Genomic DNA, 23802 nt, shown 5'->3' with positions numbered 1-23802 from the left:
TAATGTGGAAATTAGCCTACTATTATTTTAACAAATATTACTACCATTTCAACATTAGAGGCTTTGCGCAGTGATAGCCTACATGTAGCCGGATTTAAAAAAAAAAACAAAAACGCATATTTATTTATTCGGTTGCACCTCTCATTCACACCTACAGTACCAGTCAAAAGTTTGGAAACGCCTCTAATTCAGTGGTTTTTCATTATTTTAAAATTTTCTGAATTGTAGATTAATACTAAAGTCATCGACTTTATGAAGAAATATCTATGGAATTATTTGGTAAACAAAAAAAAAAAAAAAAGTGTTAATCAAACCAGAATGTTTTATATTTTAGATTCTCCAAAGTGGCACCTTTTGCTTAGATGACAGCTTTGCACATCTTGGCATTTTCTCAGTCAGCTTTACGAGGTAGTCACCTGGAATGGCTTTCAGTTTACAGCTGTGCCTTGTCAAGAGTTAATTTCTTGACCTCTTAATGTGTTTGAGACCATCAGTTGCGTTGTGAAGAGGTAGAGTTGGTATACAGTGAATGGCCCTATTTGAGTACTGTTCTAATCCATATTATGCCAAGAACTACTCACACTGCAAGAAATAAAAATCTTAGGATGTTTGTCTATTTTCAAGTCAAAACATCTAGCCACCCTTATTATAAGACATAATTGCCCAACAAGCAAAACCTCATTTAGCTAGAAAGGCTAGTTTTTAGACAGTCCATCTTGAAAATCTTGTATAGACAAAATGTCTTGAAAAAGTCTTATTTGGAGCACCTTTGAAAATAATTTTTTTTAAACAAGTACATTTTGAACATTTGTCAAATGCAGTTCATCTTGTTTCAAGAAAAAAAAAAGCATGCTTGTTTTGGGAATAAATGAACTTTACTGAAATGTTTGAATCTTTCATTACAATTCAACTCCACCTTACAGATCCTAAGTTTACTGCGACTGTTTACTCAGTCATTCAGAGTGAGCTCCTTCTAGATGCTGTACAGTACATACTCTAGACCAGACAAGTGCCTTCAAAAAGGCTACGAGTGAGTGGAGGGCGTTTTAGTGAGGTCTTTTTGGAATGCTGCGAGTTAAGTTCAGTGGAGTTTTTTTTTTTTTTTTTTTTGGGGGGGGGGGTTGTGCCTGATCTTGTAAACCCCTCATACACATGAATAGTAAGTGCCCCCAAAATGCACTGTTGCTTTGGCGTGGTGTAAGCACTAAGTCAAAATGCGTAGACTTTTTTTTTTGGATGCCTGAGGTCCTGGGGAAGTGGAATCTTAAGAGATGTTTTAATGTTTGAATGTTGAAATGGGAAAAAAAATAAAATTGTTGCAATGCTACACGTGTCATCAACTTGATTCAAGATAGTCTCTGGTCTCATATCTAGAGTATTTTACTAATTACAGGTCACAAAAGGAGAATCTTTTAAGCTAGCAATGCTTAGTTGTAGAATTTAACAATCCTAATATTAATATATTTATCTTAAATTCATTTTTTACTGCTAAGATTTTGTCATGAATACAAGTGAAATACCCTTAAAATGAAATAAATAAAAATGACTTGAATGGCTAAATGTAAGAAGTACGATCTTATAAGAACTATTTTGATTATTTTGAGTTAATCAGATCTTGCATGATAAGTTCCCCAATCTTATTTTGGGAATTATTTAATCTAAAAACAGGTTAGATTTTTCATCTTACTTTAAGAAATCTTACCAAGTCAAATTTGACTAGTTCCTTTGGCAGATTTTTTTCACCTGATTCAAGCAAATATGCTTTGTTTTAATCTTGTATTTCTCATTTTTGAAAGGCCATTTTTTGCAGTGCAACTAAGTAAAGAAAAACGACAGTCCATCATTACTTTAAGAAATGAAGGTCAGTCAGTCCGAAAAAGTTTGGGATGAGTTGGACCGCAGAGTGAAGGCAAAGCAGCCAACGAGTGCTCGGCACCTCCGGGAACTCCTTCAAGGCTATTGGAAAACCATTTCGAGTGATGACCTCATGAAGCTGATTGAGAGAATGTCAAGTGTGTGCAAAGCTGTAATCAAAGCAAAAGGTGCCTACTTTAAGAATCTAAAACATTTTGGTTTGATTAACATTTTAAAGTTTACTAAATGATTCCTTACGTGTTGCTGCATAGTCTGGATGACTTCAGTATTCATTTACAATGTAGGAAAAAAATGTAAAAATAAAAACATCGAATTTGAAGGCGTTTCCAAACTTTTGACTGGTGCTGTATACGGAGGTTTCAGTCACTGAAAACAGCTACTTTCGCAAACTCTGGGCAGAGTGGAGATTTCTGAAAACTCCATCTTCAGACATGCGTGTAAATCGGGAAAACGAAGCAATAGTGGGCGAGAGGGCGTGCGCGAATATAATGAGTCATAGGTGTGAATCTTTCACCGAATGCCAATTGTCCCGGTTCTTCATGAAATCGCACGCGCACGCACAAATTCATCAGGTTAACTTTCAAATAACTGTTCTTGCGCACTTGCGACACCGGAGCCACTTTCCTGAATTTTGAGCTTCGGAGTATTCGCTTCCACTGTTTTCTGACCTTTTGTGCAGAGCGCCGCGGCTCACCTCGGGGTGAATCGCTGGCTGCCAAGTTTGGGGAGGCTGGGACCTCCCCTGGCCGAGTTACGAGCGTGCAAAGTCGGTCTGGAGCCGCCGATAGAAACGAAACTCAAGCCGAGCACCGCGGCTCGCTGCCTACGCCGAGCCTCCCCGGGACTAGACAGTAGCGGAGGCTTTATTTAATTTATTTATTTATGCCTATATAGCGCAACAACTTATTCCTTTACATACACTCAAACATAGCACAAGAAAGGGTTCAACAACAGGCAATCACAGCAGCTTGGTGAAGTTCTAAATCACATCGGTGTCAGACCTATGGGCCTACCCCCCACTCCATTTTTTTCTTCCTCGGATCTGCATCACACTCATTATTGACCTTTAGCGCTCCCAGTTGACGGAAATCCGTCATAGCGACGGAAAACTTTAATCCATGCTGTTCTTAGGTTCTGTAAAGATCACACCAAGAGCACAACGGGCAATATTGAAAGAGTTGAAAAAGAATCCAAGGGTAATAACACAAGCCCTGCAGAAAACTCTACAAACTGCTAAAGTTCATGTGTACACCATCAGAAATAAACTGAACATGGATGGTGGCAATGGAAGGACACCATGAAGTAAGCCACTGCTGTCCATAAATAATTGCAATCGCTGAGAGAACAATGAATTCAAAACTGTATCGAGACAGTTTACAGGAGAATGTCAGGGCAACAGGCCATGACCTCAAGGCCATCCTTAAAAAAAATCCGTTTCCTGTCCACCGGGTGGGCAAAAAAAATTTCAGTCGGGAGGGAGGGATTTATTTTTTAATTTTTTTTATTATATATGGATGGATAAGAAATCGCAATGCTGTGTTGGCTTTTTCTTTCAGTACTTTTTTTTTATTACAAAAGCAGACACATTTAATAAAATCTCATCTCATTATCTCTAGCCGCTTAATCCTTCTACAGGGTCGCAGGCAAGCTGGAGCCTATCCCAGCTGACTACGGGCGAAAGGCGGGGTACACCCTGGACAAGTCGCCAGGTCATCACAGGGCTGACACATAGACACAGACAACCATTCACACCTACGGTCAATTTAGAGTCACCAGTTAACCTAACCTGCATGTCTTTGGACTGTGGGGGAAACCGGAGCACCCGGAGGAAACCCACGCGGACACGGGGAGAACATGCAAACTCCACACAGAAAGGCCCTCGCCGGCCCCGGGGCTCGAACCCAGGACCTTCTTGCTGTGAGGCGACAGCGCTAACCACTACACCACCGCGCCGCACATTTAATAAAATATGACAGTTAAATCAACTGAAACTTGTACAAAAACTTTAAGTTAGCATTTTAAATGCTGACTGCAACATTTGCAAAACTTTTACAAAAGGTACTTAAAATGTCCGACACACGGACTTTTTGTAGTTCTAAATCGAGCGTTAGGCCTAGTTCGGATGAAATTACACTATTAAAATGATCACTGAATAATTTGTTTTTCTGAATCTTTACTATTTTGTTGTTCGCTAGAATACCATTTTGCGATTTCACACTTAAGCAAATGTTTGAAAACTCCGGATCTCCTTCCTTCATGGTGGCTGCCGTTTTTTTGTGCCGCACGGCGCATGCACAGAGCTGATTCGACAGGGCTTTCCACAAGCGCCGGCTGCCGGCCATACAGCCGACTACACAATTAAGTCCAGCCGGCTACTTTAATGACTATTATTTTTGTAGCCCACAGGCTCTAAATATTAATTTTCGATTTTAATAAAATTAAATGTTTATCTAACGGACTGACAATGTCAAACTGAACCGTTGATCAAGGGAGAGTAACTCATCCGCACCCCGACATGCGGTGTGCGCGCGCACTCGGCGGAGGCAGTAGTGGGCTAAGCCCCACTGCAGACTGTTGTCGTTGTTAATTCATAGCATGCTCAGCTGCGTGAATGTGTCATGCACCGAAAAGAAGAGATTTACAAGCCAGGAATGCCTCATGATGCAATACGAAAGAAAAGAAAGAAGATTTACTGCCATTTTACTTTGTATTTGAGTAAAGTGAATAAATAAATGGTCTGTGGAAAATACACTTAACCCTGGGAACAGGAGTTTATTGTGTGTTTACTCCCCCCAGCTGGCTACTTATTTATCATGGCTGGCTAGTATGAGCCTTAGTGGAAAGCCCTAGGAATGCGTAAATGTCAAGTTCGATTTTAGATTTACGAACCCGAAAAAAATGTCGAAAAACCGGCGCTAAAAAAAAAAATTTTCCACCCGCACAAACGGCACTCACCCGGCCGGTGGACCAGAAACAGAAAATTTTTTAATAATGGCCCAAGCTTAAGAGAGTTTGGGTGATGCAACAATACAATGACCCAAAGCACACAAGTAAATCAACTAAAGAATGGCTGAAAAAGACAACCAGTCAAGCCAAGTAAGAGTCCCGACCTTAACCCAATTAAGATTCTGTGGCATGACCTAAAGAAGGCTGTTCAACCAAGACGGCCTAAAATGAACAAAATATTTTGTATGGAGGAATGATCCAAAATGTGCCAGTCTTATAAGCAGCTACACAACTTCTGGTGTACTCTTAGTTTGTTGCTGCTAAAAGAGGATCTGCAAGGTACTAAATTCAAGGATTCACGGTGCAAGATTACTCACTATGCTCTATAAATAATTGAGAAGTACTATTGTTTGTTGGGTGTCATCGTAATTGGATAACAGAATTATGCATCTGGGTAAGAGTAACACCACAATGGTCAAGTTCTCCAATGCTGAGTGAACTGTTCCAGGCAGTAGGTGAAAAACACAAAAAGCCTTGCACTGGGCACAGTGCAGAGCTTCTCTTCTTTACCTCATCAGTCAGGTAATACCATAAAGAAACTGGAAAGACCTGCTCCACTGGATTTTCTTTCCTTTGACATTCTACTCTCATTCACTGTATGTTCAAGGAGTTACATGGGCCTCTTGTTTGTGACTGCACTGTGAAATGCTTGACATTCAGACTAATTTTATTCATCACAGAATTCATTATCTGTTAGTTAAACAGTTTGGGCCAACTGCATGTATGTGCATGATGTGGCACGAAGTATCTTCTTGCCTGCTCAGGTGTCTCTTCTTATGTGACCTTTCAGAGAGAACACAGTCCAATATTTAAAACATAAGATACTGGTTCACATATTACAGATGTGTATTCAATTTATCGCAAAACTGATACGTTTAATGCTCATCATTAGATGGCAATTTATGAAGACAAGCAAAGCGACCCAAATTTTGTTGGTCGTGCCATAAACGCATACAAAAATTAACACTATGTAATATTAAATACCATTTCCACATAGACTGCCCAGAGTGCAATACCACTGTCCTATGGAGACACCTCCTTGATTTACTAAAGTAAACAGGTTAACTTAGATTTTACGTGAAAGGATTAAAAAGAGTGCTCACTCACTTATGGCAAAACACTGAATGTGCAAATATTTTTTGAATTATAAAAAAGGTTTGGCAATCTTGTAATATTTACCAGAAAAGGATTCCACTCCCCTTCAGAGCCTCTAGTATATGCAGTCACAACAAAATTTGCTAACATACAATGGTTAAAACTGTTTGCACTAGTATGCATGCAATAAAATTATTGAACACTTGAACCTTGAGGCTTTTTGAACTTGCTTGTGCTCAGCATTTTAAAAGGCATCTTTTCACAAGAGTTGTCTCTGACTATTCAGAGCAAAAGCAACAATACGCAGAGTTAAGACTTAAGTATATTCCCCCCAGATGCAGCTTCGTGCAACACGGAACCAGACATGCGCATGTATCCAAAGTATATTTGATTTTCTGCAGAACGTGTACACTTCTCTAAACGCATGCACACTATGCCTTTATCGAATATTTGCCTCACCTTCAGTATACGGAGACAATCTTTCAAGAAAGATTGATTCAAAAAAAGCAAATTGCATGGTCTGAATAGTAAGACAGCCCCCTTTAAAAATAAGTAAATAAATAAAGGGGGAGGGGGTGTCAGGAGATGACGCATCCCCCATCCAAATTTTCCTAAGCTGAAATGGTTGCCATGGATATACAGAAAAAATAAGTCACAGAAATCCCAAAATGTCAAAAAGCACAACAACTCTAGTCACTTAACATAACTGAGGTTTCATGAAAAACTTCCTAAGAGTTTTTGAGTTATGCTCCAGAAACTAAAGTGTTTACGGATGGACGGACAGAGCAATAGCTAGATCCCCCCCGCGTTATATGCCAGGGGGAAAATAAAAACACCACAAAAGCCATGCGCAACAGACATTCACAACTCAAGAGAAGAGCTTCTTTAATGTTTCATGCTGCTGTTGAAAGAACAATAAGATAAAACATTCTAAAGTCATTTTAAAACGTTCTTCTGTATTTCACACTTTGACGCCTCTCGCCTACTAGGCAGCGTATAGAGATCTTGCAGTCACGTGACCGGAAAGTACACAGCCGCCATCTTGTTGGTCAACAGCACAGCTGAATACTGCTACACTCGTGTACAGAATGGATCAATTTCAACCAACGGACTACACGGCTCATTTTTCTAATGAACAGATAACTAGATATATGTCTAAAATAAACGATCTACAGATTAGTGACCCTTATGGCTTACCGGACGGAGTTTTCACGACCGTGTCAGTGGATATGGAACTGCCAGAGGTGGAATACCCGGACGTGTGTAATTACCTCATTAACTTTCCCTCGCTGTTCAGTGGTGAAGCACTGCGTGCTTATAAATCTCTGGACAGTTATCTTTACAGAAATTCAGGATGTCAGCGACTCAGATGTGGCATCTTGTAAACAAGAAAATGATCCTCACTGGATGGGCAAGTCACTTAAGTATTGAGTATAGCACTGACCAGCAGATTATAGAATAGAATAAGGTAATTCCAGCTGTAATTCCAAATCGTCCGTCTTGTTTACCTGGCGTTGGAGAGGTAGAGGCTTAGCAGTGGAGATTTGAGTGGCTGTTTTCTGAGCTTAGTCAACAGGCTGCTCTGCAGCCTCGCTTTTGCTTCTGCTCCCGGCGCCGCCTCCTTCGCTTTGCTTCCGATAACAATCCACGGAGACCCCGCTGGTCTCGCTATCTCGTCCGGAATGTTTTTTTTTTTCTCGTCCGGAATGTTGTGCATGCGATGGAAATCGCTACAAACCGTCATTTTCTGCTGGAAACCAATGTCCAGTAAGTCCATACGGTTGTAGTGGATATTGAAGTCCCGTACAGACGAACAACACGCAAAAATACACACAAAAAACGTGCACGGGTAGGGAGAGCTTGTAGCCGCAGCCGTTGTAGTAGAATTGTATATACAGTAAATCCTCTAATACTGGCCTGTATTCCATTACTGGCCGGGACTCTAATATTGGCCGGTCTCGCTGTCGGAGGAGGTAAATAATGGCCGGACTCTAATACAGGCCGGGGCTATAACCAACGATGTTTCTGAGATCATAGTGGTCTTACACAATCGTTCCGATCTGAAAGACAATTGTGATCAGTGGCGCCGCCAGGCGTATGGCCGTACGCACTAGGCGTACCTTGGGGAGAGAGATATTTTTTTTTAATTATAATTGTTACCTGAATGCTTTGGCAATGCAACATAATTTGAGAGAGAGAGAGAGAGAGAGAGAGAGAGAGAGAGAGAGACGTGTGTGTGCCGGCGCATTTGTGTGCTTCAGGAGTGGGCGGGGTGTGCGTGACCAAGAAAGCTCATTGGTCAATGCAGATATACTTTTCTTGCACCACTGAGATTCTCTCCAGTTTTGAGAAACGGAGACAGACAATCGTCAGTAGTCAGAGCTTGTGCGAGAATTTATTGAGAAGCGAGTCAAAAATGAGTAAACGAACCCTGAAACAAACGAGCTTGTTTCAGACTTTTACGAAAAAGTCCAAAAGCAGTGATCCAGGGGTGTCATCTGCTTGCCAGTCCTCTCCAGTATCAGCTAGTAACACGGCACCGGCAGCTTCCACTCCTCCGCAACCTAGCAGCAGTACGCTGCAGCTGGATGCTAGCTCAGTTCCTTTGAGGGAATTGCCTTCATCTACCTCTGAGTTTGAAACTAGCCATACATCCAGTGAATTTCATATAAGAACACCTACATCTCCCCATGTCCCTTACGATCAGAAGTAGATGGTTGCTCCACCTTGCTGACAAATGAGCCATCAGATAGCTTTACTAATGAGCCACGAGTCAGCCCGCTATCACTGACATCAGATTTATCAGACATAGGTAAACTTCAACCAGATGCCTTAAAATGTGCACCGGACTCTGTAAAGCTCAATGTCCTACAGAACCGCTTCAAACCAGACAGACAGAGGGTGGGTGGCTCCTTCTACTCTGATTTTCGGTAAACTCAGAAAAATACCCGAGGAGTTTTTCAACGAGTCTATGTACCCCACGTTGCACTACAGTGTGTGTCAGAGTCGTGCGTGCGGTAGTGCTGAGCAAGTTCACTAGATTCTAATCGAGGCTATAAAGAGTTTATTGTTTATTGTCGTGTGTAGTTCACATATGTTGTTCAAATATCAGCCTGTGTTCATGGAAGGCTATTGTTCAATTTCAAGTTAAAGTTCTATCGTTGTTTTGTGTATAAGCCTATAGATCAACTCTTCATAGAAACTGCAGCACGCAAGCGGTTTTTTTTTTTTGGGGGGGGGGGGGATTACACCGCTAGTGCGTACCTTACAGTTCAACCCTGCAGGCGCCCCTGATTGTGATTACCGGTAGGTCTGGTGGTAACCAGGCAACCAAGCATCAACTTGACTCGAACGTGAGACTTCAGTTTTCAGTCACCAGCAGGCTAATGGTGTTTACCATGGCAGCGAAGAGACGAAAATTTGACAAAGTTCAAGGAGAACGTGCTGGAATATGCTGCAGAGCACTCTGGGGAGCAAGCTGCTAAACATTTTAATTACCGGTATTTGTGGATAATGTTCTGTATACCGTTATGGTAACTGTACTTTTTCAATAAATGAACCTATTTTATAGGTTCAACTAGACACAAAATCTCGTTTTTATTCATTCCACTGGTAGTCTGTTTTGCTCAAATAGAAATAGAGGCCTGCCTCTAATTCTGGCCTCCTTCCAATAATGGCCTGGACCAAGATGCACTTGAGTGAAATAAAGGCCCAGGCCTATATTAGAGGATTTACGGTAGTAGGTTTTTCCAGAAGAAAAGGTAGAAGTAGAAGCAGAAGTAGAACCAGAAGTAAAAGTAGAAGGCGGAAATATGGCGTTTGACCGACAAGATGGCGTCTGTCACAATCTGGATCGGCTGTGACGTCACATGCAAGTGCTCCATACACAAAGTTTTGCACACATGCAATCAATAAATGCACACAGTCCACGCAGACGCACACAATTTGGATGCTGTGCAGCTTGTCTGCATCACAAAATCTGTGCCATGCGCACAGTCCGCGCGCGCACAGTGCACGGACTGCGTCCACTTAAGTATACCTGGGCCTTCAAGGGCTGTCCAACCATTACTCTAAACTTACAGACTACATTTCAACAAGAGAAAAATGTTTAACCATAATTCAAATAAAATGCCAGACCATATTTTAGCAAAATATAAAACACATTCTTAGGGTTAAAGGGGATGCATAAAAATCTTTTTTGTTATTGATTCACTAAAACTGCTTTGATGCATAAAAAGTGGTACATGCTTAAAAATAGATGCGATTAAACACTTAAAATTAAATACGTGCCAGCTGCAATTGGTTGGTCATACTGTTCCCATTTCGCAGCTTTGCTCTAATGTTATCAGAATAGTGCCATGTCTCTTGTGCGTGCAAGCCAGAGATAGCTGCTGAGATGAAGGGGGGAAAAGCAGGCGCTCTGATGCTATGAACAAAAAGGGCCTTAGACTAAAACTTTGAGAACCTCTGCTTTAATCCATTTTACCCTTGCAGACACAAGCCGAGAGTGATACCAGTCACACATCCACAACTTTTACACCACAAAAAGTACAAGGTTAGTAAAAGTGCTGCATGACTACAAATACCTGATGTATGAGGTGCAGCTGTCTGATACACTATCAGGCAGGGCAAAGTACAAAGGTTAAAAATCAATGAAATGCACAGAAACAACACACAGGCATTTCAGTGACTCACCTGCAAAAGACGGTTCAAACCTATTGATTTTTCACAAGTTGTCACAATTAACTGTATGCAGGCAGGGAGTGTTTAACATGCATCTGTTACCTGACATAGAGGGAGCGCTTTTCACTGGTTCGTAGAGAACCTGACCCGGAACTCATACTGCTGTTCATCATCTGCTCCCGCAAGTCGTGGATCTTTGACTCAAAACGGCTGTACTCTGCAAATAAATAAACAAGCAAACAAAACACAAAAAGCACCATCAATAACACACAATTCAAAAGCACAGCTCAAAAGAGTTGCTGACTTAGAACTAGAGAGAATGGAAGCACATACATACATTAGGAGTGTAGCGACATACAAAATTCAAATTCAATACACGAAGGTGGCGTCTTGATACATTTTTCAGATAGCAAAAATAAGCACTGCCTGAATATGTACCTCAAGGTTTCTATTTTCAACTGGTTACAACATTCAGCATTATAAAGTACAACAACTGAAACTTAAAAAGGTGTATTAGGGTAAGATTAGGCTCGTTTTCCAAAATTAGGTCTCTAATGCAGGCCTTTCAATTACATGAAACCTGCGACGGATAACGTCGTAGGCACCCAAATTAAGGTGAAGCGCCCAAAATATGCTACCAAAAGTTAAAAAATAAAAATAAGAAAGAAATGTTGATTAAATAAACTTGGTTGCATAAAACCCAAATGTCTCGACTTTCTTCTTTAAAAACACAGAAATCAGCGAGAATTAGCATGCATTTCTTGTCACCGACACGAAATCCGCACCATTCCCATGTTCCGAGTTCGTCAAACTAGCCGTAAGCCTCGCGCAGAACACGAGTTCTCCATTAACGGCGATCGGTACGCAATGATTTCATGGAAGACCGAGACTCGCGTACCAATGACAAGAGCGAGATTTCCATATTAGTAATGGTTAGGTGGGTTTGACATTTTAAAGGATCCCCACTCATGCTTGTAAAGCTCCTCCCCCCAGGATCTTTGGTGAGGACAGAGGAGACGGGTCCAAACACAAACAGGCATTCCGGACCGGAAGTCATGTTGATGATCCATTCAGACTCTTAGCAGCATGACAAAAGCTGGGCTTTAGAATGTTACAAAATTAAGCATGGCTAGCTTTCACTTGCATCCCTCTGGAGGCACATCTGAAGCTCAGAGCTTTTCCCCATTCTGCTCTTAGCTTGTTTTGCTCTCAGTCACACAGCGCTCTAGCTACGCCTTTGAATCCTGCTTCCCACACGAACAAATATAAACGTCCCAATTGCCGCAGTGATTTCTTTTGCCCAGACTGAATCAGTGAGGAAAGGTTGAATGAATGCAGCAGATAGTTTGTTGCGCTGCATTCGTGCCGGTGTATTGTGCACATTCTTTGGATTCAGCACACTGTAGTGTTTCACGGTACCACTCACTGACTGTCAGTGTTATAATTTACCAAGAAGCAGAAGTGCTCCCATACACCACACCTGAAAAACGAGAGGGAATTTTCCTATTCCTGCTGACTGCTCATGTACTGACCTCATTAAAACCACATCTTTGAGAAGCGTGCTTCTTTTTAAACCACTGTAGCCCATCCTGATTTGAGATGAAGAAAACACTACTTTTTAGAGGAGGGAGTGTAGACTTGATCAAGTTTAAATGTATATTAACTGTCTGGGGTCGAGAGCTTCGTTGGTGAAGCTCGACAGGTTTAGAATGAGGTGGTCATGCATTTCGATAAATATCTTTGGGAGTTTTGCATCATACAAGCATGATAAACATATTGACACTTTATACTTTCCTATGTGGCCACTGCCAAAGAATATAGTTTTTAAATTACCTAAATTAGATGAAACATAAAACTTGTCACCTTAGTCAGTCACACTGGAGTATGCATTCATAAAAGACTATCATGCCGTTGCCATGTGAATCATCACTTTCATGCTTTCAGTTTCAACTGATTTCTCTTTCACGGTGGGAACGCCCACCGTAAACAGGATAAAATCTGTCAGACGTAGTTTAACTTATCTGGAATTAAAACTTGTTGCAAGACAGCACATGAATTTTATGTGCTTCAGATGATTCAGCACAGTGATTCAGTTCATGATTCAGGACACTGATTCAATTCAATCTTGAGAACTGCGACACTGATGAGTGGTGCCTTTTTTCTTTTTTTTTTAAACTGACTCCATCCAGCCGAAAATCAACTCGAGTAAGTGTAAATGTTTCTTCTATTTCTGATGAACAGATCGGTTGATACGCGTATGCTATCATGCATACACAGGATAAATGACAGCAATTTTTTCCTGAGTTAAAAGTATCTTCCTCAAAAATAGTTAATTTTGCTCGGTTTTGAGTTTAGAGAGTAAAATTTGGAGCTGGAGTGGGAGCAAAATTACAGAGCAATTGTGTAACAGAGTTGGTTGTGGCTCTGAACTGAGTAAAATAGTACAAGAGTTAGTTTCAAGGCACACCAGATAGAGTCAAATACCAAAATAAAGTCAAACAACAAATGAAGCTGTTGTAAAAAGCAGTTTTAGAACAGTGTTGGAATGTGTGAAAAAACATGACCTTACCCATTGTGACTTGACCTGATGGGATTAAGAGTTGGCAGTGGGAGGGGTTTTCACTCTTCTCATTGAATGGAATGGAATCTTTTACTCTTCTCATTGAATACCCCTCCCACTGCCAACCCTTTATCCCAAAACAAAAAGGACAATTTTTTTGATGGCCAGTTAATTGTCCAAATCAATGGAGCAGTTAAGTTTTTGTGCTTGATACATTCCTGAGGTGGGGTTTACATTAGACCGTATCAGCGGATCATCAGATTAATGTTTTTAAAACGATTAGCGTGCACACAGCAACGCCAATACACGATTCGCGTGCACACAGCAACGTCAATACACGGATACGCTCGGCTCCGCAGGCATCCTGCGCTCCAAATCACTCCGCCCTGAACAGCGAGTGCCCTCTGGAGGGTGCGCACTCCGGCCCTGCGCAGCTCACAGAGCGCGTGCGAGTGAAGCGCACGAGCAGTGATTCGGGACTGAGCCGCTGTGTGTGTGATCTCAGTGCATGTCGGGCATGCGCGTCACTTACCACTTGCAAGTGGAAGGATGGCAAGCCTAAAGGCAATCATAACTACACAATGGGTAGTATTTGCAGTATTTTCATACTTTTATACTCCTTAATGAAAGGTGATACAAGGCGGAAGTCCGCGCCGTTTTTCAGCAGTCGCGTCACATGACCAACGCCAGCGAATCAGGAAGGTGGAGGTCACAGTGACGTTGTCCAATGACGACGCCAGCTAGAGCTCAGCACAGCGTATCCGCGTATTCTCAATGTTTACACAGCACCGGACCAGACACGATCTGGATTGAATACGTGGACTCTGGCGGATTCCCGTTTCCCGGCGTTTTAATGTAAACGGACAGTGCATCCGCGAAGAAAACGAGACAGATACGGTCTAATGTAAACTTGGCCTAAGACTGAATACCTCAAGTGACCAAAATGGTTCGACACAATGGGTAAGGTCTCCCCCCACACACACACGCACACATTCCAACACAGTTCTAAAACTTTTTACATCTTTATTTATCTGGGTTTTTTTTTTTTTTTAAGTACAGTCATGACATACATACTACATAGATATTATTGTAGCCGAACTTGTGCTAAATACAAAAAAAAAAAAGTCATATGACTTTGAAAATACTGCTTAGATTTGTTGAAATTGACAGAGCATGCCAAAGTCTTTAGTGCCAGAAAATACTGTCAGATCCCAGAGGGTTAAAGCTTACATAATACAAGTGGTATTTATGATGAATAGCCTACTTTATCATGCAGTCTGTTGAATGCATTTTCCGCAGCTTTGTATCAAGCAAAATGATTCACTGCATCATTACACTCCTAAAAGCAACACAGGTTCAGTGAAGTCCCTGCTACACAGAACGCAAAGTAAAACCCAGCAGCTAACTGCACACTGATGAACGACTTCAGAAACTAGTGTATATTGATCATGTAGTCTAATTACGCATATTAAGCTGAACAGACCCACTTTCTCAAATTGGGATGAAGACCTTGAACAAAGGTCTCACAAACAGTAATCACTGACAAGATGATATTTATAGAGCAATAATGAAGCATGACATGAACACACGAGCATATGGATTAAAATACGAGTTGTACCTCTGTAGCATGGTGGTCTGACTTTAGTCATTAGTTTAGCAAGCAATCAACCAACATGCAAATATTAAGTGAGATAACAGCATTCAAGAAGGAACGCGGGGGGGGGGGGGGGGGGGGCGCCACACTGAGACCTACTGTTGGTAGATTTACCCCGGGTGTAGGTAATCAACTACAACTGATCATCCATGATCAAGAACTTATGTTTCCTATAACTATCAGAAGTTTCTATGCCACCCCGAAAATAAAATACATTTTCATAAAACTTATTTACTGACATTTAAGTCCTAATTAATTAAAAAAGGAATAAGCTAAAAACTAAACTTTAAAAGAATACAGAACTCCAGTATCCAATATGTCCATCACACATAGGGTAACCTGATGCCACTTAAATGTAAATAAGAAGCCACCGTGGTACCTTGATAGAAATGCAGAAGTAAACAGTCTGAATACACAACACTTGGGGAAATACAATAGGATGGCTATAATTAAGCCTATCACAATTACTCAACTTCTATTACAATTATTTTTGCTACATTCAGAATACAAAAACTCAGCAATCCATGAGTGAGGGTTTGAGCAGACACACGAAAGGTTTCAGCAGCGTGTGAACATTTCACTACAAATGCCAACGACAGTGTAGTTATCAGTTAACAATGTAAAAATGTCTCAAATGTCATCAGAGCCCACTGGCAACGCAATGTTCGAAAAGACAACATCCATACCGAAGTCACACATCAAATCCTCTGAAGCAGGGGTGTACTGCAATGCCACTATCAGGATTTGTTTTGTGCTTCAAATGGTCAATATTCAAATATAAAATTAAGGCTACATCCACACGACAACGAGATTTTTTTTTTTAAATATCTCGTCCACATGGGCAACAGATCAGTAAAATTTCAGGTTCATATGGCAACGCAACGCTTGCTGAAAACTATGCAATACACATGCCACACCACTACGTGCGCTGTAAGACGGTCCCATCGGAGACACCGGAACAATAGAAGTAGTAGACGCATGCGCATAAACCCCTTCTTCTGTAGCATTAGCCACAAAGTTTTGATTACTAATCAGTAGCGTAAAACGAAAGACGCGGAAAGAGGAATGAACGGGGTAGATGGAAGCCGGTACGCCAACATTCTGATATCCTCCAGAATTCTTTAATGGTCCGGAATAAATTGAATGCTACACGTTGATGGATTACTTTGTTCTTCTACGCCCTTTTTGAGGAATGTATTGTCGGACTTAAACCAACATCTGAAGAGGTGAGATCACTCCTTTTTTTCTTTCCTATGTTTGCTGGCGGGATTGTTTTTGTTTTTGGAAAGCGCACGGGCGGTGCGCGGTTTGGTACTGCTTCCGCAGTGTTTGGACTAAAGACTCTGCCCTAAGGGCTATTCTCTCACTCTCTCACTTTGCACCATTACACAATAAACAGGTGTTTCCCCTAGAAAATGTTTGAAGGTGTGGTGGCAAGACCTGCGCTCAGACGTCCCACCCCAGTACGAGGATAAAAACAGCCAACAGCACAGAAGGCTATACATAGATTAATCCATCGGTCATGACTTTAGCCCACAACATGCCAGCACATAACTGCGCAGAATAAAATGCTAAAACAGCCAACAGTACACAACAAAAGCACCTCGGTAGTAGGCTAACTCAACTTAAATAACTTGCTTGTATCAGTACCAATGCAGTATAGAAACATTGAAAACAGAGGAAGCAGTGCACTCGGCAGTGCTAATAGAAGTAACCAATGATTTACCCTTAAAACTTCCCAAAGGCCTGCCTGCGTCTGTCATTGGCCTGCACGGACTCCTTTGCAATGGCTGCCATGTCAGTTTGTTCCAGAATGTCACGGTGAATATGGCAGTTCATCAAGTCATTCAGTCTCTTTTGTGTCATTGTGGATCGGAGGTATGATTTCAGTCGACGAAGTGTGGAAAACGAACGCTCTGCTGATGCCGAGGGCACGAAGGCCAAAAGCCAGGGCACCGAGGCCATAAAATAAAACAATGATTTTAAGTTCATGTCTATAATGAATTTAATTTAAGGACTAATGACTCTTCTGAGGAAGATTGGAGTCCCGGTCAAAACTATCAAGCAGGTAAAGAAACATCTATGTCTGAAGATAAGAAAATATTGAAAACATTTAAACTTATCAATCCATCACTCACTTCAAAAATTGTAAAACTTATTAAACCTATATCCTCCCATAATTTTTGTTCAATTGACACCGAATGTGCAAGAGCATCTTCAGACTGTACTACTATGCACATTTTTGATTAATCAAAATTGAGCCTGGAGTACATCAAAATGTTTGACTGTAAATGGAACATATACTAGCCTGCAGGCTACTGATTAACCCATAAGAGCCCAGACCGATTTCTCAATCAAGGAAAATTATTGAGGAAATAAAATTAACTACCGTATTTTCCGGACTATACGTCGCTCCGGAGTTTAAGTCGCATCAGCCAAAAAAATGCATTATGAAGACGAAAAAAACATGTATACGTCGCACCGGACTATAAGTCGCACTTTTTTGAAGGGTTATTCTATCCATAGAATCTGATTCTATCTGATAATCGGCGCGTGGTTACTGCACGACTGCATTGTTTATTTAATAAACGAACAGCTGAGCAGTGATAACGCGCCCTTTGCCCTGTAAGTAGCCTAGTCTGATTATTTTAAATATGTACTACTATCTTTAATACTATCACTATCGTTATTACTAATAGCCTATATTATTATTATTATAATAACTAATATTAGTAGCCTATTACTGATGCATTAATCAGTTTGCTTTTAGAATATTTTTACCGGTAGGGCTTATTATCGCCCCATGGCTCTTTCATCTGTGTTATTAAAGCTGTAGTCATCATCGAGGAGTGTCATTCTTCATTTTTGTCGAATTTTATTTCATCAAATCAGAGGTCAAGTAGGCTATAGGTATATCATCTCCAAAGACAGGTACGGTAGTAAAAACAACCGTCTAGTAAAAAAAAAAAAAAACAAAACCGCTTTTAAATCCCCTACTTAAATCCTTAAAATGAGTCATTTAACTCATGTCTTGTGTGATCTGATCTCCAATGGTGAAATAAACCGGTTGTGATGAGTACAGTCTGTTATTTTAGAAGATAAATGTAATATATAATTTAATATATAGACTAATAAAAATTAATATTTTATAATATCACGACATATTACTGTCTGTAACTGTGTCACTAAAGCGTTTTCTAAGATCATAATGTCTGATATTATTATTATTATTATTTTACACACACAATAAGCGCATGTGCGTAAAGTTATAGTAAACCATCCCCCGCCTTTTTTTTTTTTTTTTTTTTTTGAGTCGCCAGACCCACCCACCTCCTGCGTTGTGGGACCTCCCACTTCACAAATTAAGCACTGCCTAAAATCACTACATAACTTATTTAAATAACTATAGGCCTATCATTAATAATAAAACACAGGTCAATCAAGTTTATCAAGCTGATGATTTCACTCCAAATCAGCAAATCCATTGAATTCCTCATCCTCGGTGTCGCTTCTGAACAACTCTGCCTCCAGCAGCAGATGAAGCGCCGTTTCCTCTTCTTCTGCGTGGCTGTCGTCAGACTCAGCATCAGCTCCAGTTATTCCGCGGTGAAAAAAAAAACATATATACGTCGCACCGGAGTATAAGTCGCATTGCCAGCCGAACCATGAAAAAAAGTGCGACTTATAGTCCGAAAAATACGGTAAATAGATGACAAAGAAAACATTTCTGACCTTTTATTTTTTAAAATAGCACTTTCATGTCTCAAGATCTGAAATATTAAATTGCAAATTTGCAGAACACTGCAACACTATTACACTTAACCCGAAAGTTCATTCTATGCAAACAGTTTGAGTAAATACCACTTTTAAAGATTAGTTTTATTGCATTACTTAAACAGTATGAGTATATGAGACAGTCATTGGGTGTACTCATTTTTGTAATTTAAACAAACTAAAACTATCATGTTTTACCTCAGGCCACAGTGCTGCCCTGTTGTGATTGGCTCAAAACAAGTTGAGTTGACTGCTACAGAGGAAGTTGCGCCATTTTCTAATTTACACAGAGCAATTTAAGGTCTTTGCACTTTTGACAGCAAGCTAATTAGCATGTTAGCGGCTACAGTCGGTACTTGGCACGTTAAAAGTGGGTCAACGTTGTAACGACATAATGCTACTGTACAAGCAATGCTTATTTAACGGTAACAAACTTAAGCCCTATATGCTGAAATTCCTCTCATTCATTCGTTAATTTATCACACAGTCTTACCTCAGTCAACTTCTTCCCTCCTTCTGTGGAAATTCAACGTCTCGGACGCGGACACAAGTGGGCGGGAGATGCGTTTGATTAAGTCTTCTGATTGGCTGGTGATAGATTGGTGGGCGGGGGATGCGTTTGATTAAGTCACCTGATTGGCTGGTGATAGATTGGTGTCATTATAGTGCGTCGGAGCGGTTCATGCCAGGCTCGAGTCCGCTCAACGTCAAAAAATATTGGTTTAGCCTATTTTTTTAAAAATAGGACTGCCTAGGGTTGCTACGGAATTCCTGAAGGTGTGGCGGCAAAAATCAAGGTGCGGTGGCCCGCCGCAGCCAATTGTACATAGCGGAAACGCTGATAAATATTCACAGTGAAAATATTTTGTAAGCGCGTTTCATGAACCAAGTTATAGGATTTGTTGACAACTCGCATCGAGTTTGTTACACTTCTACCCGGCGTGAAGCACTGACAGTCATGTGGTTGTGACGTCATCTGAAACAAATCCGTTCTACTCATCCAGATGACTTCGCAATGGCGCCGTTGCCAGATTTTTTCACTCTGGAAACCGTTCTCTTAAGATTTCGTTTTGGGGCACCCAAAACGCTGGTACCGTGTGGACGCCAGGCCGAAACGATAAACAATTTTATCAGATTCACCTGAATCCGTTGCCGTGTGGACAGGGCCTAATGGCCCTTTTCCACTACCCTTTTTCAGCTCACTTCAGCCCGACACGGCTCGCGTTTCGACTACCAAAAAACAGCACGACTCGGCTCGCTTCAGCCCTGCTTAGCCCCTAAAACTCGCACCGTTTTGGAGTGGGGCTGAAGCGAGCCAAAGCGAGCCGAGTGAGGCTGGGGGCGTGAGCAGACACTCCCCTGTGCACTGATTGGTGAGGAGGAGTGTCCTCACATGCCCACACACGCCCCGCGAGCACGCTGGGATCTGTAAACACCGCAAACCCGGAAGAAGAAGAATTACGAATTACGAGAATTTCTGAATCCTTATGCGCCTCGCCTCATCTATACGCTCTTGCCAGTATCTGTTGGCGTTGTCGGTGACTACAAGCCACAGCACCAAGACCAGCAACACTAACGACTCCATGTCCTCCATGTTTATTGTTTACTATACCGGTTGTGAGACTACCGCTTAAAAGGTCACTGATGTCACTGTTTGCGCCGCTTAACGACATCACGTGACGTCAAACCACTTTCGCTAACTCCACCCAATGTGTCCACCCACTTCCAGCCAGCACGGTTCAGTGCGGTTGTAGTCGAAATGCAACTCCAACAGCCTCACTCAGCTCGACTCAGCCCAACTCAGCACGGCACGGCTCAGCTGCGTTTGTAGTGGAAAAGCGGCATAAGTGGCCTAAGCCAGACCTTTTAAAAATTAAATATGAACCCTACCACTCTGCCCCAAAGAACACTGATTAACAAGTAAAACAACACCAGCAGCAATAACAGGAATGCCACAACTTCCAGCAAGTCTTGTCCTTCTTGTTAACAATTTATATTTCAGAAATACCCTTAAAATAGAAATCATAAAATCAGATAAACTAGTGAAGAAAAACGAAGACATTTGACCTTGCTGTGACCTTGACCCTATTAGGATCAATTCCTAAAATCTAAATCGGTTCATTTTGTTGGTTACAATCACCACGCCATATTAATTCTACAAACATTCAACCACTCGTTCTTGAGATACTGCTCTAATGAGAATCTCAGGCAGATGGATGGACAGTACCTAGTGGCAGAGGTATAAAAATGGACTAGCTCTTCATCATACTGCTCATCCTATTCTCGGGGAGTGAACTGGCGGCTTTTGTTTTAATCTGTGCTGATCGAGACTATAAATTTACAAACTTGCAGATAAATCATGCACAAACTATGTTTACCTTGTTAGGTTATGACAAGAATCATCATGTGAAAACTCCTAATCTTTTGACCAGTTATGGACTGATTCAGGTAAAACTTACAGACCCCTTTGGTGTTTTTAAACAAAAGCAGATGCATGTACAACCTCGTTGCAAAAAGGCCAGAATAGCTGCAACCTAGAGCTACTTGGTTATAATCTGCCCGAGTGAACTGATCAAGAATTTTATTTAGGAATCAGATTGATATTAGCCAAATTGTTATCCACTTATTATGGATTAGCAATAAAAGACAGGGAGTGACATTTGGCTAAACTAACATTTCCAAATGGTGTAACTCGAGATCCTTACAGCTCTGGGACCCTGCGAGTGGCTAAATGGTTCTAAGTGGGTCATAAGCCTGTAACAGCTGGACATACATGCATCTGTCATACATATCTTCCGCTCACTTATACTAGAGAGAAACCAAACACATACAAATCTCTTGATGCTTATAATTTGTCTGTGGGCACATTCAAGACGCAGTGTTTTATTATTACAACACTGAGGAAGTCGTGTCCAAGATGCTGCCTAACCAGAGGTCATAAACTCATACATAAGCTGAACATATCTAGCTAGCTAAAAGTTTCCATTAGAAGCATCTCCCAAGTAAGAACATGGTCTAGCTCTCTCATGTTTGAAACTAGTTTAATGTAGATTTCAGGCAAAGGCTAGCCTGTTAAAGTCTTATACCCTGTCCACACTAGGGATTTTGTACCGATACGAAACTACTTTCGTACCGCAACACCTGTCCACACTAGCATCTATACCAGTACTGTAGCGGTATAAAACCCACAAATGTATGGGTTCCGTACCGGTACAGTATCGGTACTGTAGCGCTTCGCTGTAGTGTGGACAGATGAAGCGGCTCTGTATCGATACAAATACAATGCGCAAGCGCAATGAACTATTCCTACTTCTTCCGGGTTATTCATACAATACAATACGCACGTGCTTTCCAGCTGTAAATAAAACGTCAAAATGGCTCAAAACGACCATGGAGCTACATGGAGCAAAGAAAGGGGGGAGAAAGGGAGGGGAAGAGAAGGGAAGAGGGAGAAAGTGAGGGGGGAGAAAGGGAGATTCATTTTCTTTGTTTCTTTCTCAACTGCCTCGCGTGTTTTATACGATTCGACTGAATAAATGACCACCAGAAACACAGACTGTACATTGACAACAAAAAGCGCACACGTTGTTTCATCCACCATATTCTCGGAAGGAAGTTACTCGGTAACAACGGAAACATTTCGTGCACGCGCATTTCAACTACCATGAAAGAAAACCGCAAACATTTCTCGCTAGTGTGGACAGATGCACTAAACTGTACCGGTATACTTTGTATCGATACGGTTATACCACTTTCGTACCGGTACAAGTGTGAACACAGCATTAGTTGGGTCACTGATATGATAGCCACTTGAAACGAGCAATGGAAAAAGACAGACCAATTATCCCTCCTAATTTCCTGTGATCACAACCATCTTGTATCGCACTGTGTTGGCTTAGAAAGGCATCCCATTCAACAGTATGCAGTAAAAGAAGCACTATGCAGTAAAAATGAACACTTTTTCCTATTCTAACAGCCAGCACAACAGTTTAGAAAACACATTACATTAACGACATTTAGCAAATACTCTTTCAGAGTGACATACAACATACCCGGAGCAGTTGGGGATTAAGTGCCTTGATCAAGGACACTTCAACCATTCCTGCTGGTCCAGGGAATCAAACCAGTGATTTTTTGGTCCCAAAGCTGCTTCTGTAACCATTAGGTCATGGCTTCCCCCAAATTCTGGCATCCTCTTACAAAATCACTATCGGCTCCCGGTACATGTCTGCAATCAGGCAGCGTGGCTAATGTCAGAGTGACGCATCTCACTCAGGAGTTGACTGCACTCTGCTTTGTCGGTGTAGACTTGGGCAGCTCCTTTTATAAATTGTGCATTGAGTATAAAACCAAATCAGTGCATATATATCTTTCAGGTCGGTGTGGTTTTAGTTAGAGAGTGTACCATTGGACGATTACCTCACCATTGACTTTTTTTCAAAAATGTAAAATTACAGATGCATCTACATCTACTGTATTTAACGGTTGTCCCACGAAATCGAGTCATACACAAGCCAATAGCCGACGAGGCACGTCGCGCCGAGTTGGCTATAAGCCATGTATGACGAGATTGAGTGGAATAACTTATTATATCCACATTCACTGGATTTTGAGAAACAGAATTTTTATTTTTTGCAAATTCGATAAATAAAAACTTTATACAAAATATCAGACAAAATTTCTGCTAAGAATGTAAACAAACCGGAGAAATGACAGTAGCAATTTGTTAAAAAATGCGATAATTCTTGAAAAAAAAAAAACAAGGAAGTTCTTACCATCAAATACTTTCTTTCCATATTTTGTTGCTTTTTTTTGTATTTTTTGGGGTCTTGTTTTCGAGTAGAGTTTTTATTTTGTCCTCGGTTGGTTCAGCAACATGCTTCACCATTTTGTTTTTCTCTACTCACGGTATACAAGCTGATATCCTCGTAGTAGAGTAGCCAATCAGAGCACGCAATTGCTCATATCTAGTGAATGTGGATAGAATAATATTGTATACCCCCCTTCATCTTTTACATCCAGTCAAGTTTCTTACTCCAGCAACTCTCCTCCCTTGTGTTCGTCTACAACACCACAGAAACGTAGGTTAGATTTTGTAACACACACGACTCCTCCCCCCAAACAAAATCATACTACAGCAACCTCAATTTCCATA

General features: G+C 41.1%; 1 protein-coding gene across 8 annotated transcripts in view; it reads right to left on the bottom strand.

Annotated features, from left to right (window-relative positions):
* The window catches only part of dlg3 (discs, large homolog 3 (Drosophila)), a 292322-nt gene that overhangs the window by 50982 nt on the left and 217538 nt on the right, over positions 1-23802 (bottom strand). For all 8 annotated transcript variants that reach the window (XM_060927732.1, XM_060927733.1, XM_060927734.1 and 5 more), the window contains one exon: positions 10762-10876. In XM_060927732.1, the coding sequence (XP_060783715.1) occupies positions 10762-10876 (115 nt within the window). The remainder of the gene's footprint in view (positions 1-10761; positions 10877-23802) is intronic.

Source organism: Neoarius graeffei, chromosome 8 (genome assembly GCF_027579695.1).
Source record: "Neoarius graeffei isolate fNeoGra1 chromosome 8, fNeoGra1.pri, whole genome shotgun sequence".
Lineage (NCBI taxonomy): Eukaryota > Metazoa > Chordata > Actinopteri > Siluriformes > Ariidae > Neoarius > Neoarius graeffei.
This window is presented reverse-complemented; position numbering and strand designations above follow the sequence as displayed.